Consider the following 17,498-nt stretch of genomic DNA (forward strand, 5'->3'; position numbering starts at 1 on the left):
TCATCCACATGCTTGGTCACCTCCTCAAAGAATTCAATAAGACTTGTAAGGCGAGACCTACCCCTCGCAAATCTGTGCTGGCTGTCCCTAATCAAGCAGTGTCTTTCTAGATACTCATAAATCCTATCCCTCAGTACCCTTTCCATTACTTTGCCTACCACCGAAATAAGACTAACTGGCCTGTAATTCCCGGGGTTATCCCTATTCCCTTTTTAGAACAGGGACTGCCACTCTCCAGTCCCCTGGTACCACCCCCATTGACAGTGAAGACGAAAAGATAATTGCCAACGGTTCTGCAATTTCCTCTCTTGCTTCCCACATAATCCTAGGATATATCCCATCAGGCCCAGGGGACTTGTCTATCCACAAGTTTTTCAAAATGCCCAACACATCTTCCTTCCTAACATGTATCTCCTCTAGCTTACCAGTCCGTTTCATACTCTCCTCTTCAACAATACGGTCCCTCTCATTTGTAAATACTGAAGAAACTGAAGTACTCATTCAAGACCTCTCCTATCTCTTCCGACTCAATACACAGTCTCCCACTACTGTCCTTGATCAGACCTACGCTTGTTCTCGTCATTCTCAGGTTTCTCACATACGCATAAAAGGCCTTGGGGTTATCCTTGATCCTACCCGCCAAAGATTTTTCATGCCCTTTCTTCAGCTCCCTTCTGGCTATCCTGTATCCCTCCAACGCTCTGTCTGAAACTTGTTTCCTCAACCTTATGTAAGCCTCCTTCTTCCTCCTTACAAGACATTCAACCTCCCTTGTCAACCAAGGTTCCCTCACACGACCATTTCTTTCCTGCCTGACCGGTACATACATATCAAGGGCACGTCGTGTCTGTTCCTTGAAAAAGTTCCACATTTCAACCACATCCTTCCACAACAGCCTATGCTCCCAATTTATGCTCCTCAGACCCTGTCTTGCAGCATCGTATTTACCCTTCCCCCAATTGTAAAACCTGCCCTGTTGTACGCACCTATCTCTCTCCATAACCAAGGTGAAAGTCACAGAATTGTGGTCACCATCACCAAAATGCTCACCCACTAACAAGACCATCACTTGTCCCGGTTCGTTACCAAGTACCAAATCCAATATGGCCTCCCCTCTGGTTGGACAATCTACATACTGAGTTAGGAAAGCTTCCTAGACACACTGCATAAACACCGCCCCGTCCAATCTACTGATAACTGATGATGTTTTAACCTGAGGGTCACCATGTCTCAGACGAGGAGAGAGGTTGAGAAGAAGGACAGTCCTTCATCGTCACCTCAACCAGTGTGGGAATTGAACCAACGCTGTTGGTGTCACACTGTTTCACAAACCAATGAAAAATTTAAAAGGGACCTAAGGGGCAACTTTTTCACAGAGAAGATGGTGCGTATATGGAATGAGCCGCCAGAGGAAGTGGTAGAGGTGAGTACAGTTACAAAATTTAAAAGACATCTGGACAGGTACATGGGGTGGGAATGGTTTAGAGGCTTATGAGTCAAATGCAGGCAAGTGGGACTAGTTTAGATTAGGAAACCTGGCCAGCATGGACGAGTTGGGCAGAAGAGTCTATTTCCGTGCTGTGTGACTCTATATCAGGTGAAATGAAGTGGCTGGAGAAGGCTTGTACAACATAAAATATTCCAGCGCAGTACAGGCCCTTCGGCCCTCAATGTTAAACTGACCTGTGGAACCAATCTGAAGCCCATCTAACCTACACTGTTCCATTTTCATTCATGTCTATTCAATGACCATTTAAATACCCTTAAAGTTGGTGAGTCTACTACTGTTACAGGCAGTGCATTCCACACCCTTACTACTCTCTGAGTAAAGAAACTACCTCTGACATCCGTCCCAAATCTATCACCCCTCAATTTAAAGCCATGTCCCCTTGTGTTACCCATCACCATCCAAGGAAAAAGGCTCTCACTGTCCACCCTATCTAACACTCTGATTATCTTATATGTCTCTATTAAGTCACCTCTCAACCTTCTCTCTAATGAAAACTGCCTCAAGTCCCTTAGTCTTTCTCATATGACCTTCCCTCCATACCAGGCTACGTCTTAGTAAAGCTCCTCTGAACCCTTTCCAAAGCTTCCACATCCTTCCTATAATGCACTGACCAGAACTGTACACAATACTACAAAGTGCGGCCGCACCAGAGTTTTGTACAGCTGCAGCATGACCTTTTGGCTCCAAAACTCAATCCCCCTACAAATAAAAGCTAACACACCATATGCCTTCATAACAACTCTCTCAACCTGGGCGGCAACCTTCAGGGATCTATGTACCTGGACACTGAGATCTCTCTGCTCAGTGCCAAGAATCTTACCATTAGCTCAGTACTGTGCATTCCTGTTACTCCTTCCTCAGTGAATCACCTCACACTTGTCTGCATTAAACTCCATTTGCCACCTCTCAGCCCAGCACTGCAGCTTATCTATGTCCCTCTGTAACCTGCAGCCTCAGGCAACTGTCTGTGTGGAGTTTGCACATTCTCCCCGCGTCCGCATGGATTTCCTCCTGGTGTTCTGATTTCCTCCCACAGTCCAAAAATGTTCAGGTTAGGTGAATTGGCCATGCTAAATTGCCCGTAGTCTTAGGTGAAGGCATCTGGGTGAGTTGTTCTTTGGAGGGTCGGTGTGGACTTGTTGGGCCGAAGGGCCTGTTTCCACACTGTAAGTAATCTAATATCCCTATATCTTCTAACATCCTTTGGCACTATCCACAACTCCACTGACCTTAGTTTCGTCTGTAAATTTACTAACTCATCCTTCCACATCCTCATCCAGGTCATTTATAAAAATGACAAACAGCAATGGCCCCAAAACAGATCCTTGTGGTATACCACTAGTAACTGAACTCCAGGATGAATATTTCTCATCAACCACCACCCTCTGTGTTCTTTCAGCTTGCCAATTTCTGAACCAAACCGCTAAATCACCCTCAATCCCATGCCTCTGTACTTTGTGCAATAGCCCACCATGGAGAACCTTATCAAACACCTTACTGAAATCCATATACACCACATCAACCACTTTACCCTCATCCACCTCTTTGGTCACCATCTCAAAGAACTCAATAAGGTTTTGGGAGGCATGACCTATCATTCACAAAACTATCCCTAATCAACTTATTCCTCTCTAGATGATTATAAATCCTATCTCTTATAACCTTTTCCAACACTTTACACACAACCAAAGTAAAGCTCACTGGTCTATAATTACCAGGGTTGTGGGACAGTAACATTTGCCATTCTCATTTTATTATTGGATGACTTTATTATTTTATTATTGGAAGCTGTTTCGTAAGAGGACTCTTGTCTATACAATTTCACTTCAATCCAGCTCAGTTTTTTTCTTGCACCATGTGACTAATGGCTTGCAAAGCCAGCACCCATCAACAAGACTTCCAGCCTTGAGATCTGATACTTTAAACAAGGCAAGGCTCTCACATCTTACATTTGTTTAATTGCAGTGTTGCCTGTGGCAATGTTCTTTACTTCCTGTGAGAGGGCAATGAAGAGTAGGCCAACCCTCCCCCAACCCTCTGCTCACCTTCAACCACCAGGTGGGAACACACTGCACAGGCCATGACAAGGTTTCCTAACCCTGCAGTGAGTGAGAGTGTGTGTATATACCAGGCGGGACCCTTCAGGAAGGGGGCTGCAGGAATGAGCCTCACTGAGATATATGGGCAGTGAGGGAAGTGCACAGCCCTGTTCCGACAGGCCCACAATCAGGAAACACACCACACCTTGGCAAGCTCTCCATCAGAACTGAGAATCACAGCTAGGAACTCTGCCTTCTCCTCCTCCTCCTCCTATCCCCTACCATCCAATCATCTTTTCTTCCCCTCCAACCCTCTCCTTACTGTCTACCCCCTCTCCTCCTCCTCTTCCTTCCCTGTCTTTCTTTGCCCCTTCTCCTTTCTCTGTTCCCTCCTTTCTCTCTCCGTTTCCACTCTCTCTCTCTTCCCTCCCTTCCTTCCCCCTCTCTTACTCCTTTTCCTCTCTCTCTCTCTCTCTCTCTGTCTCCCCCTTCCCTCCCTCCCTCCGCTTTGTCCCTCTCCTGCCTCTCCCTCCTTCTCTCCTGGCAAAGAAAACGCTCGATCCATTTGCAGAGAATTCGCCCGCAGGATATATCACATCAAAACTAATCATAACGATTAAAATCAGCTTTCTGTAGAGAGCCGGGGAGGGAGGGAGAGAGTAATGAGCAAGTTGACGCTGACTGTTGCACAGGGAGAGGAGAAAAAAAATACTGGAACTGAAAATTAACCAGCACGATTGTGAAATGGAAATAAAAAAAAGAACAGGAACACAAAAAAATACACACAGAACAAAAGAAATGCAGAAAAATCCGTGCTGCACCTGGGTGCGCAGTTAATTAAATGTAACTTTGCAGATTGGTTTAGACGCGAGAAGCCGCAATGAGCTAATTGTACCCTGATCCTTGCCTTGGGGGGTTTAGAAGCCCTAGAGCAACTATTTCTCTCTCTCTCTCTTTTTGCCTACCTTAAGCCAGCTATTGGAAGACGGCTGTTTGCAGTTTCTCCGGTGTTGGTGAGCACAGCACACCAGAACTGTCTGAGCAAGAGGCCGGCTGCATTGCTCCCTGATGTTCCATGTTCCAGGTAAGCAGCAATGGTGTCTTCGGGCGGACAGCCTTCCACAAAGCCTCTCTCAGTCTCTCTCTCTGTGTATATGTGTGTGTGTGTTTTGATTTGTGTGTTGCTGGGACTTTGGGGGACGCTGCTGCTTTTACGCATGTGCCAAGCAGTAGGGATCTGAGCACCATACACAGATAGAAAAGACAGGACAGAGTCAGACAGACAGGAGAGAAAGAGAAGGGGGAAGACAGAGAGAAATAGACAGGACAGAGTTAGATAGGAGAGTAGGAGAAGGGAGGGAGAGGGAGATAGACAGGAGAGAGTCAGATAGACGAGAGAGAGGAGACAGGGGAGAGTCAGACAGGAGAGAGAGAAGAGAGTCAGACAGACAAGAGAGAAACAGAGAGGTGGATAGACAGCAGAAAAAGAGAGAACGAGAGAGATGGGGGAGAGATTGAGGAGAGAGGGATAGACAGGAAAGAGAGAGATTGAAAGGAGAGAGATGGGGAGAGAGATAGACAGACAGGAGAAGGAACGATAGACGGGAAGGAGAGAAATCGAGATAGATGAGAGATTGAAAGGAAAGAGAGAGAGAGAGAGAGCGATAGGAGAGGAAAAGAGTCAAAGACAGGAGAGAGCGCGAAAAGCGAGAGGTAGAAGACAGAAATGCAGAAGAGAGAGGGAGAAAGACAGGGTGTCAAGGATTAGATTCTTGAGGGTTGAGGGTGTGGGCAGAGAGAGGAGAGAGAGAGCCTGCTATTGATAATTTCTAACTAATACCCCAGTTTCACAACACCTTCAGGGAGATGCCCTCCCACACTGACACAGAGCCAGGCCAGGGGGGAGGAATAAGCACTAGCTGCTTCACCCCCCCCCCCCCCGGGCTTTCCACACCCAGGGAGTTACTCACTGACTTCCCAGCCTGCCCTTACTTTATCTAACTCTCCCCTCTTTTTCTCACCTTTTCCCTCCTGCTTCCCTTCCCTCCACCCTTTCCTGTGCTGGCTTCGCTCTCTCTCTCTCACTCTCACTCACTCCTTTCCCCCCCCCCATTTTCTTTCCTCCTCTTCTTCTTCCCCCCCTTTTCCTCTCCTTCCTCCCCCCTTTTCCTCTCCTCTCTCCCCCCTTTTCCTCTCCTCTCTCCCCCCTTTTCCTCTCCTCTTCTTTCCCTCACTCCTTCCCTCTCCCTCCCTCTTTCTCTCTCCCTCCCTCTTTCTCTCTGAGGCTGGGAAAGCCTCCCCCAGCGCTGACTGCCCTTTGGGGAGTGAGCGAGCTGGGGCTATGGGATTGATGTCAGTCCAGCCGCTCTGCATTGCAAACTGCCCCAGATCCTGTTTGATAAAAGAGGCCATTGTAGAAGCAGATTTACTGCCTGTGGGGTTAATTGTTAACAGGAGTACTTTTCCACGCATGTCGATACCCATCCACTCAATAATCTCTTTGTATTTACCATATCGCCTGAAATATTTCATTTACTCTCCTGTGTCTATCTAATACAGATTTTAGAAAGACCACTTTATATAAAAACTACTGACTGTGTGTGTATTTGTAGAATTACCATCTTCTGCAGTTTCGCTTTCTTTATTAATCCTGAGCTTCTTCCACATAAATCACTGTTTGGGATTTATTTTAAATATATTATTTATATATATATATATATATCTTTGAACTCGCCTTGAGCGTGCGGACAGTCGACTATTCGGCCCCACGGTATCCATACTGGCCCTTTTGAGCAGCGCCATCCAGTAGTAATACAGGCACAAGTGGACACATCCGTGCAAAGATCCAAGCGACCCTGTGAGCCTCCCGTTGTGGATCAGCTGTGATTGGAGCGCATGTTGCCGCGGCTCCGATGGGCCGAATGGCCTCCTCCTGTTCCAGGCCAGGCGAGAGACAGAGTCAGGAGTTGAACACTCGTTGCAGTCTCTGGTCTGTTTTGATACCTCGCCCCTCGGGTAGAGAAAAATTGGTGTGTGCACACAAAACCACTTCAGAGGAGGGAGGGGTGGGATTTTACCTTCATCCGCCAAATGATTCATCAGAGCAAGTCATGTAAAGTACTGAAACACTCAATCCTCATACAGTAAGCAGTTAGTAAACTTAATTTTGTTTTGCTCCTGGGTGGACAGTACGACAGACCCAAATATTTTAGTTACAGCAACGATTGAAAATGATGCGGGCAGAAATGGCTGGAGAAACTCAGCAGGTCTGGCAGCATCTGTGGAGAGAGAAACATAGAATCACTACAGTGTGGAAGCAGACCATTCGGCCCATTGAGTCCACACTGGCTCTCCAAAGAGCAGGCCAACTCACCCCTGCAACCCAGCATTCCCCATGGCTAACCTACCTTGCCTACACATCCCTGAACACTATGGGGCAATTTCCCATGGCCAATCTGCCCTAACCTGCACATCTACGTATTGTGGGAGGAAACCGGAGCATCCGGAGGAAACCCACGTAGACACTGGGAGAATGTGCAAACTCCACACAGGCACCCAAGGATGGAATCAAACCTGGGTCCCTGATGCTGTGAGGCAGCAGTGCTAACCACTGAGTCACATAAAGAGTTACTGTTTCCAGTCCAGTGATAAGTTATAAGAACTTTAGAGTATTGCAAAGGAGAGTGATGCTGGACTCTGATGAAGTGTAGATGTAGATGTAGGTACAGTTACAAAGTCATACATGAATAGGAAAGGTTTAGAGGGATATGGGCCAAATGCAGGTAGGTGGGCCTAGTTAAGTTTGAGAAATCTGGTCAGCATGGACAAGTTGGACCAAAGGGTCTGTTTCTGTGCTGTATGGCTTTATGACTCCACAGATGCTGCTAGACCTGCTGAGTAAAAAACTTACTTTTTTTAAATGTCATATCTCCTGCAGCTGCAATATTTTGCTTTTACTTGAGGAATTTTGAGCCTGTGGATAGAATAAATTCTCAGGGGCCCAGGGCAGCACTGTAGATTACAATTCCCCATGCTTTGTCATCTTTCTGGCCTGAGTGTATGTTTGCAAGATTTATGGGTTTGTTTGAGTGTTTTTTTTTAAACTGTATTTCCTTTGAAAGGGCTGCAACTGAGGCAAAATTAAATCTTGACATAAAGGAAATTAGCAACTTATAGGTGTATTGCAGAGGAAGGAAAACAGCTGTCGACATTTTTGTATGCATCAGGACAGAAATACCAGATTTTTAAGAGAACAACAATTTATACTGGTGAGAAAAGGATTCTGATTTATTGGCAAATAGACCCAGTTTTATTCAACTTCTGTACTGCCAAGCAGATATGTGTCCCATGTCCACCATACACTCAACAATAATTGCATTTATATAGCCAACCAGACCTCCCAGTCACCGTGCATTTTAATTTCCCTTCTCACTCCACCCTCTGACTTGACCATCCTTAGCCTCCTCCATTGCCGCAGCAAATCAGACCCCAAATTGGAGGAACAAAACCTCATCTTCGATCTACAACCAGAAGGATTCAACATTGAGTTCTCCAGTTTCAAATAACCTCCCTTCCCATCACCCAACTCCCTTCCCAGGCCCTCCCCCTCCTTATCATTCCTCTGACTGACCCTTTCTTCCAGCTACCAACCGGTTTCATTCCTCCCATCGACCAACCAGGTCATACCCTCTACCTGTGTTCACCTATCCCTACCTCGCCACCCCAAACACACTCCCCCAACTCCCCCAGCTCTGCAGCTCCCCCCCCCCCAGTCCTGAAGAAGGGTTGCACCCGAAACGTTGATTTCTCCACCTCCTGATGCTGCCTGGCTTGCTGTGCTCTTCCGGCCTCCTGCTTGTCCAATTGGAAGGAGGAAAACATTACAAGGCACTTTGGAGCATCAGCAGGTAAAACTTGCAGCGTGAAAGGCAGACAACAAAAGCTTGGTTAAAGAGGTGAGTTTAACAAGCATATTAGGAGAGGAGACAGAGAGAGAAGTGAAGAGTTTTAGGGAGGGAATTCCAGAGTTTATGGTCCTGACAACTGAAGACACAGCTGCCAGTGTTTAATGGAAATCAAATTGTTGCTCCCTTAGAAAGTTGGCATGCTCTCATCTGTCCTGATACATGCAAGAAAAACTCTGACAGCTCCATTCCTTTCTGTGTAACACGTAAATAAGTTGCAAGTTTCCTTTACGTTGAGATTTATGTCAAGTCCTTTAAAAGAGAACACGTTTTGAAAACAATTTGAACAGACCCTTAAATCATTGAGATGGGCAATCAGGCCAATAGCGGTTAAAACAGTCCAGTACTGCAGGAGTGCAAGATCTTGGAGGGCTGAGGGATTGGAGGACATTACAAAGACAGGGTGGTGCAAAATAGAACATAGAACATAGAAAAGTATAGCACAGAACAGGCCCTTTGGCCCACGATGTTGTGCTGAGGATTATTCCTAATCTAAAATAAAATAACCTAACCTACCCATCCCTCAATTCACTGCTATCCATGTGCATGTCCAGCAGTTGCTTAAATGTCCCCAATGACTCTGCTTCCACCACCACTGCTGGTAACGCATTCCATGCATTCACAACTCTCTGCGTAAAGAACCTTCCTCTGATGTCTCCTTTATACCTTCGTCCTAATATCTTAAAACTATGACCCTTCATGCTAATCAATCCTGTCCTGGGAAAGGTCTCTGGCTGTTGACTCTATCCATGCCTCTCATTACCTTGTAAACCTCGATCAGGTCACCTCTCTTCCTCCTTCTCTCCAGAGAGAAATGTCCAAGCTTAGTCAACCTCTCTTCATAAGACAAGCCTTCCAGTCCAGGCAGCATCCTAATAAACCTTCTTTGCACCCTCTCCAAAGCCTTCGTATCTTTCCTATAATAGGGTGACCAGAACTGGACACAATATTCCAAGTGTGGTCTCACCAGGGTCTTGTAGAGCTGCAGCAAAACCTCATGGCTCTTAAACTCGATCCCTGTGTTAATGAAAGCCAAAACACAATATGCTTTCTTAACAACCCTATCCATTTGGGTGGCAACTTTGAGGGATCTATGTACTTGAACACCAAAATCCCTCTGCTCCTCCACGCTGCCAAGAATCCTGTCTTTAATCCTGTCTTCAGCATTCAAGTTCAACCTTCCAAAATGCATCACTTTGCATTTAACCAGGTTGAACTCCATCTGCCATTTCTCAGCCCAGCTCTGCATCCTGTCAATGTCGTGCTGCAGCCTGCAATAGCCCTCGATTAACGGCACCTCTGTTTTGATACCTCGCCTTCAGGTAGAGAAAAACTGGTGTGTGCACACAAACACTTCAGAGGATAGATGGGTGGGATTTTATCTTCATCTGACACCTGTTCTGGCTCATTGCCGAATACCAAATCCAAAATGGCCTCTCCCCTCATCGGTCTGTCTACATACAGACCTCCTGAACACACCTGACAAAAACAGCTCCATCCAAACCATCTGCACTAAGGAGGTACCAGTCAATATTGAGAAAGTTGAAGTCACCCATAACAACAACTCTGCTCCATCTGTATTTTTCCAAACTCTGCCCGCCTATGAGTTCTTCAATCTCCCTACTGCTATTAGGGGGTCTGTAGAAAACCCCCAATGCGGTGGCTGTTCCCTTGCTGTTCCTAGCTTCCACCCATACTGACTCAATAGACAAACCTTCCTCAACAACCTTCATTTCTGTAGCTGTGATGCACTCTCTGATTAGCAATGCTACACCCCCTCCTCTTTTTCCACCCTCCCTGTTCTTTTTAAATGTTCTAAACCCTGGAACATCTAGCAACTATTCCTGCCCTGGTGAAACCCACGTCTCTGTTATGGCCACAACATCATAGTCCCAAGTGCTGATCCATGCTTGAAGTTCATCACTCTTATATCAGACACTCCTTGCGTTAAAGCAGACACACTTTAACCAATACCTTTGTTTCATCACGTGAAAAACCTTCTCAATAGATTCACTACATCCTGTCACTGCCCCATCTACAACTACCCTCCTCTCAGATATGTAGGTCTGGTTCCCACCCCCTTGCGAAACTAGTTTAAACCCTAGTTTAAGGCAAAGTTTGAAAATAAGGCTGAGAATTTGAAAGTGTGAGACCAGAGGCCAATGTAGGTCAGGGGGCACAGGGAGGGTGATGAGTGAATGAAGCTTGATGTACGTTAGGATACAGCAGCAGTACTTTATATAGCATACATCAGCATAGATGTCAAACCAAATATGAAGTTGATGAGTCAATACTCAGTTTAACTTTGCAAGATACAGGAGAGTGCAGTTCCATATCTAACCATCTCGGTTTTCCCTTCCTTTTACTAAAATAAAATATTCTCAATACACAGTGTTACAATCCCAAACTCGAGTGCCACATTTAGATTATAATCTAGCTTGGGAGCAGTAGTTTTTTTTAAATAGAGTAAGAGATCCAAGGGACTGCTAAGAGAATAAAACCACAATACTCCATAATTTTGATCAAACAATAAACTTTACTAAGTTAGAAGTTAGTATAGTAAACAATTCTATAAAAACTTATATTCAAACATTCAGAATTAACCTGAGGCAAATAACAGACACATTGTGTCAAACACCCCAGAGAGCACAGCAAATAGCAAATAATTACATATCAATACATGTGGATTTCTCAGCAAGCCAGCAGATGTTTGTAACATTGTGGATCATCAAATCTCATTAAAATTTTATAAGGAATTCCATAATCTCATTAGTCTGATAGTTTACTCTCTCAATCAGTGCTGTGTTCCCCTCAGTTCCGGGAACTGCAATATTAGCCGCTACTCACAGACAGAATTGCAGCTTTTTACAGACAGTTAGCTTCACCAAGCTGTTTCTGCCCCTGTATTTCTCCAAACCTTAATCTTCTCCAGTTGCACAAAGCAAATCCTGCTTTTGGACTTCTTTCACATTCACTCTCAGCTTTGCTGAACTATTAATGGCACACACCTTATTCTGAGCCCCCACAGTGCTCAAGATCTTATTTGACTCCAACATTTACCTGCACCTTCTGACATCCCAGACTTCTGTGTCCAAATGGCCTATGTCAGGTGTGTGAATCGAGTGAATCTTTAGAGTATAAAGGCAGTAGGAGTATACTTAAGAGGGAAATCAGGAGGGCAAAAAGGGCCATGAGATACATTGGCAAATAGGGTTAAGGAGAATCCAAAGGGATTCTACAAATACATTAAAGACAAAAGAGTAACTAGGGAGAGAACAGGACCTCTCAAAGATCAGCAAGGCTGCCTGTGTGTGGAACCACAGGAGATGGGGGAGATATTAAATTAGTATTTTGCATCAGTGTTTACTGTGGAAAAAAATATGGAAGACAGAACTTGGGGAAATAACTAACGACATCTTGAAAAATGTCCATATTATAGAGGAGTAGGTGCTGGACATCACAAAATGCACAAAGATGGATAAATCCTGGTGTACCCTAGAACTCTGTGGGAAGCGATTTTAGCCATTTGGATACAGAACTGGCTCGAACTTAAAATAACAGAGGGTGGTGGTGGAGGGTTGATTTTCAGACTGGAGGCCTGTGACCAGTGGAGTGCCACAAGGATCGGTGCTGGGTCCACTACTCTTCATCATTTATATAAATGATTTAGATGTGAACATAGGAGGTACAGTTAGTAAGTTTGCAGATGGCACCAAAATTGGAGGTGTAGTGGACAGTGAAGAAGGTTACCTCAGAGTACAATGGGATCTTTATCAGATGGGCCAATAGGCCAAGAAGTGGCAGGTGGAGTTCAATTTCGATAAATGTGAGGTCCTGCATTTTGAAAAGGCAAATCGGGGAGTGTTGCTGAACAAAGAGACCTTGGAGTGCAAGTTCATGGCTCCTTGAAAGTGAAGTTGCAAGTAGACAGGATAGTGAGTGAAGAAGATGTTTGATATGCTTTCCTTTATTGGTCAGTGCATTGAGTATAGGATTGGGAGGTCATATTGCAGCTATACAGGACATTGATTAGACATTTGGAATACTGCACTCAATTCTCATCTCCCTGCTATTGGAAGGATGTTGTGAAATTTGAAAGGGTTCAGAAAAGATTTTCAAGGATGTTGCCAGGGTTGGATGATTTGAGCTATTGGGAGAGGTTGAATAGGCTGAGGCTATTTTTCCTGAAGTACCAGAGGTTGAGAGGTGACCTTATAGAAGTTTATAAAATAATAGGGAGCATGGATAGGGTAAATAAACAAAGTATTTTCTCGAGGGTAAGGGATTCCAGAACTAGAGGGCATAGGTTTAAGGTGAGAAGAGAAAGAGAGGGGAAAGAAGGGACCTAAGGGGTAATTTTTTCACGCAAAGGGTGATTCGTGTTTAGAATGAGCTGCCAGAGGAAGTGATGGTGGCTAGTACAATGACAACATTTAAAAGGCATCTGGATGGGTACATGGATAGGAATGGTTTAGAGGGGTATTGGCCAAGTGCTGGCAAATGGGACTAAATTAATTTAGGATATCTGGTCAGCATGGACGAGTTGAACTATAGGGTCTGTTTCCGTGCTGTACATCTCGCTGACTCTATGACTCATAGTCAGCTCCAGCATCAGGATGGAACATCCCTTCCCTGTTCTGAAGTATCTGACTCATTAGCAGAGCAAAGATAATCACTTCCTCCTCTGACTGCTACTGTCCAACTGTCTGATTGGCAGCCCTTAAACTGTTTTGAATGATCTATTGAAAACCTTACAACAAGTCCTGACCTTATTGTTAGCGCGTGTTGAATGTAACTACTATTTTGGGGCAGTCAAATGTAGCAACTTCCTGTTGCCTGGATGTTACTATTTTCATGGATTCCTGATTGAGATGGTACAAATTGCATGCAATAAAATGGTTATCATTACCATGTTTTGTATTGCATTTTTCAATTTACTGGTAAGTGTAAGGCAGACAGCCTTCCCCCTAGCCCCACCCCCTCCCATTTATCCTTCCACTCCCTCAGCTCATAGCCTCATTCCTGATGAAGGGCTTTTGCCCAAAACGTTGATTCTCCTGCTCCTCGGATGCTGCCTGACCTGCTGTGCTTTTCCAGCACCACACTCTCGACTCTGATCTCCAGCATCCGCAATCCTCGCTTTCGGAAAATCCAATTTTGTCAGATGATAACTCATGCCAAGGTTGGAGGATTTGAGCATAGGGAGAGGTTGAATAGGCTAGGACTATATTCCCTGGAGTGTCGGAGGCTGAGGGGAGACCTTATAGAGGTCTATAAAATCATGAGGGGCATGGATAGGGTAAATAGACAAGATCTTTTCCCTGGGGTTGGGAGTCCACTCTAGGTTTAGGGTGAGGGGGGAAAAATTTAAAAGGGACCTCTTCACACAAAGGATGGTGTGTTCATGAAATGAGCTGCCAGAGGAAGTGGTGGAGGCTGGTCAATAACAACATTTAAAAGTTATCTGGATGGGTATATGAATAGGAAAGGTTTAGAGGGATATGGGCCAAATGTTGGCAAATGGGTCTAGATTAATTTAGGATATCTAGTCGGCATGGACAAGTTGGACCAAAGAGTCTGTTTCTGTGCTGTACATCTCTATGATTCGAGGACTGTAACACCAAATACCATAGCATGGGTTTCTGAATTAAAACCAGAGAGTACTGAACAACAGTGACATCACTTAAACAATACCTCTCCCTGGTTGTAAAGCATTCTGGGATGTCCTGTAAGTTGATGTATAAAGGCCAATCCTTCTTTCTTTTCTATTCTTTTATAAAATATAGCTGCTATGTTAAGGAATCAAAGAATGATATAGCACTGAAAGAGGCCATTCAGCCTATTACGGTTGAACTAGAATGTTGAAAATGCACTTCAATTAATCCCCCTCCTCCTCCAGAGTTCTGCAAATTTCCTTTTCCAGAATTTACTGAATTATTATTGAATTATTGGCTTGTTATTGAATTTGTTTCCACCACTTTTGCAGCCAGTACATTCCATATCATAACAGCTCAATGGTGTATCATAAAATCATAGAACCCTACAGTGTGGAAACAGGCCATTCAGCCCATTGTGTCCATACTGACCCTCCAAAGAGCACTCCATCCAGACCCAGTCCCCCTCATCCTGCATTTCCTATGAGCTATCTACCTGACCTGCACATCTTTGGACTGCAGAAGGAAAATCCCTCCAAATTACAGAATAGTTACAGCACAGAAGGGGGCCAGTCAGTCCATCCTGTCAGCACTGCCTTACTGAATGAGCGTTTCATTCTGAAGCCTTTCTTTCCTAATAACCCCCAACTCTCTCACTCTCTCAAAAGCCTCTACTGAATCTACCTCCTCTATAGTTTCAAACAGCGCTTTCCAGATCCCAACCACCTGCTGTGAGTCTAAAAGCCTTTTGCCGTTTACCTGGAAGGGTGCCTGTGGGAAATGTTCCCCTGTAGTACAGTCTTTGTGAAAGCTGTTGGAGGTCACCTGAGGGGACCCACGGGGGGGGGGGGGAGGGGGTGAGTCTGGTTGAGATTATTTGAGAGATAGGTGAGCGATTTACTGCCAGTCTAAATGAAGGTTTAATGCCTCAGGTTGAAGCTCAGGGATCACTGCTAATAATAGATTCACGCACAACTGCAAGGCATTACCATTTGCTGTGGTTTCCTAAACCTTTTGTTATTTGCTTCCAGCAGTCCATGGGCAGCTAATGAAAGAATACTTGTGTGCGATTTTTTTTTTTTTGTTTGTTTTGCACAATGCACTGTCGTGAATAGCTTACTCCTGTTCCAAAATTCCTATTAACATTTCAACAAGTGTGTTTTGTTCGCACGAGCGTGTGTGTGCAAATGTTTGTGCACTTCTGTAGCCATTTTGGCTGGAAATGGCCAGTTTACGTCTGTTATTGTGTCTTTCTTGCTGCACACTAGTTTCCTCACAAAATGATCACCCAAAAGCATTTGTATCATTAATAATGAAAGATCAATATATTCCCCACAGCGCTGCTGAAATCATGTTCTTCATTTTTAAAGAATCAATTGTTTTACAACCTTTTTCTTTCTGCTAATGCTGTCGGAGGACTGTGTTTTTATTCACTGCCCTATACTGTAATTGACCACTGAGAAAATGGGAAATAGTTCCAAGACTATAAAAGATCATTTAGGCTTTTGAAGCGGTTAGGCTTTGTGTGATTTCAGAGAGGGGTGAGATTTATAGGAAAGCAATTAAAAGGTATTTTAAATTAAATTGTCTGGGATAAGTGCCTACATCAGACTGATAACTCTCATTACCATTGACCAGAAACTGAAATGGACTAGCCATATAAATACAGCAGCGACAAGAGCAGGACAAAAGCTAGCAATCCTTCAGATAGTAACTCACCTCCTGACTCTCCAAAGCCTGCCCACCATCTACAAGGCACAAGTCAGGAGTGTGATGGAATACTCCCCACTTGCCCTGGATGGGTGCAGCTCCAACAACACTCAAGAAGCTGGACCCATCCAGGACAAAGCAGTCCACATGATTGGCACCACATCCACAAACGTCTACTCCTTCCACCACTGATACTTAGTAGCAGCAGTGTGTACGATTTACAAATGCACTGCAGAAATTCACCAAGGAACGTGTTTTATTTACCGTCCTATACTATAATCATCCAAATAGATAATGGAAAACAATTTGTGTGCTCAAAGGTGAAAAGATAAATTGAGGCTTTGAGTGGTTCGACATTGTGTGATTTCAGAAGAGAGAAGGAGACTTATAGGAAAGCAATCAAAAATTATTTTGACTTAAATTGCACCTTCCAAACCCACAACTATTTCCATCTAGAAGGACAAGGACGGCAGATACATGGGAACACCACCCCCTGCTGAATAGTCTCTCTCTATACTGTATTAAGTGACAAGGGATTGGTTAGAACAGGTCTTTTCGCTCCAAAAACACTCCCCAATGTCCGATTCTGAAATTTTTAAGTGTCAGTCACATTATATCCTTCTGTGTATTGTTATTGTCCCAGCTGATGTCACTACTGGACAGGTCACATCCCAGAAGGAAATCTGGCTTGATAAGATAACTTTTGAAATTTAGCATTCAGTCTTTCACTGGAACATGTGTATACTAGGGTGCAGATTTGTTTCAAAAATAAAACAGAAGTTTATTATGGAACAGAAAGAAAATTAAAATTAAAACAAACCAAGCTGTGTAAGTATAACATAGTTTAAACGCCCAGAATTACAAAATCCCATCCATTCAGCTTTACAGTGAATGGATTGACTTCATTGCTTCTTTTCTGTTCCAGTCATCTGGGTTGTGAAGCCTTTTTTATTTGGCTCACACAACAGAACAGACTTTCTCAGTTTTGAATAATCAATTGCAGACTTCTAACCAAGCACCCCTGGTCCGGACGTTTTCAAAAACTGAATTCCTTGCACTGAGGTAATTTATTCCATTAATTTCTCTGAACAGCTTCCTTTTTCTAGGAAAAAAATCCTTACATCATTCGGGTGTTCCTCAAACTGACATCAGACCCTTTTAACTAAAGTTATTTTTAACAACTTCCTCATCCTAGCTTCTGCTAATCTAATGGCTCTTCATTTTCTCTAATTTCATGTCATTAAAAACTTCACAATTTAAACAAACATCCAACACTGCAGGAGGCCTCAATTCAAGTACTCTCTGACACATACTGGCTTATCATCATGATTCTGAAAAGGTTGTCCTACTCAATTATTAAACCCCTTCTCAAGAAAATAGACCAACATCCACATGCCTCTAGTTTGAAATCAAAACTTTTATAATAAAAATTATATATATAAATCACATATCTTCCATCACAATTCGTAAGTGTATGTTTTAAGACTTTAAAAGCAAACCAATTATATAGGAAAAAGTGAGGACTGCAGATGGAGATCAGAATCGAAAAGTGTGGTGTTGGAAAAGCACAGCAGGTCAGGCAGCTCAGAGGAGCAGGAAAATCGATGTTTCGGGCATAAGC

The 17,498-nt window shown here is 44.1% G+C and overlaps 1 protein-coding gene and 1 long non-coding RNA gene across 3 annotated transcripts in view; one reads left to right on the forward strand and one right to left on the reverse strand.

Annotated features, from left to right (window-relative positions):
- LOC122548821 (uncharacterized) overlaps positions 1 to 5,640 on the reverse strand; it is a 29,730-nt gene extending 24,090 nt beyond the window's left edge. The window contains exon 1 of one of the 2 annotated variants that reach the window (XR_015757058.1): positions 4,515 to 5,640. This is a non-coding gene — a long non-coding RNA (uncharacterized LOC122548821). The remainder of the gene's footprint in view (positions 1 to 4,514) is intronic. The other variant, XR_006311342.2, reaches the window with a different exon arrangement.
- kctd1 (potassium channel tetramerization domain containing 1) overlaps positions 4,039 to 17,498 on the forward strand; it is a 169,060-nt gene continuing 155,600 nt past the window's right edge. Inside the window, exon 1 of the mRNA XM_087986732.1 lies at positions 4,039 to 4,633. Within this exon, the coding sequence (XP_087842858.1) occupies positions 4,625 to 4,633 (9 nt within the window). The 5' untranslated portion in view covers positions 4,039 to 4,624. The remainder of the gene's footprint in view (positions 4,634 to 17,498) is intronic.

This window comes from Chiloscyllium plagiosum, unplaced genomic scaffold (assembly GCF_037043375.1).
Source record: "Chiloscyllium plagiosum isolate Xiang-an unplaced genomic scaffold, Cpla_swu_hap1 HiC_scaffold_4, whole genome shotgun sequence".
Taxonomy (NCBI): domain Eukaryota; kingdom Metazoa; phylum Chordata; class Chondrichthyes; order Orectolobiformes; family Hemiscylliidae; genus Chiloscyllium; species Chiloscyllium plagiosum.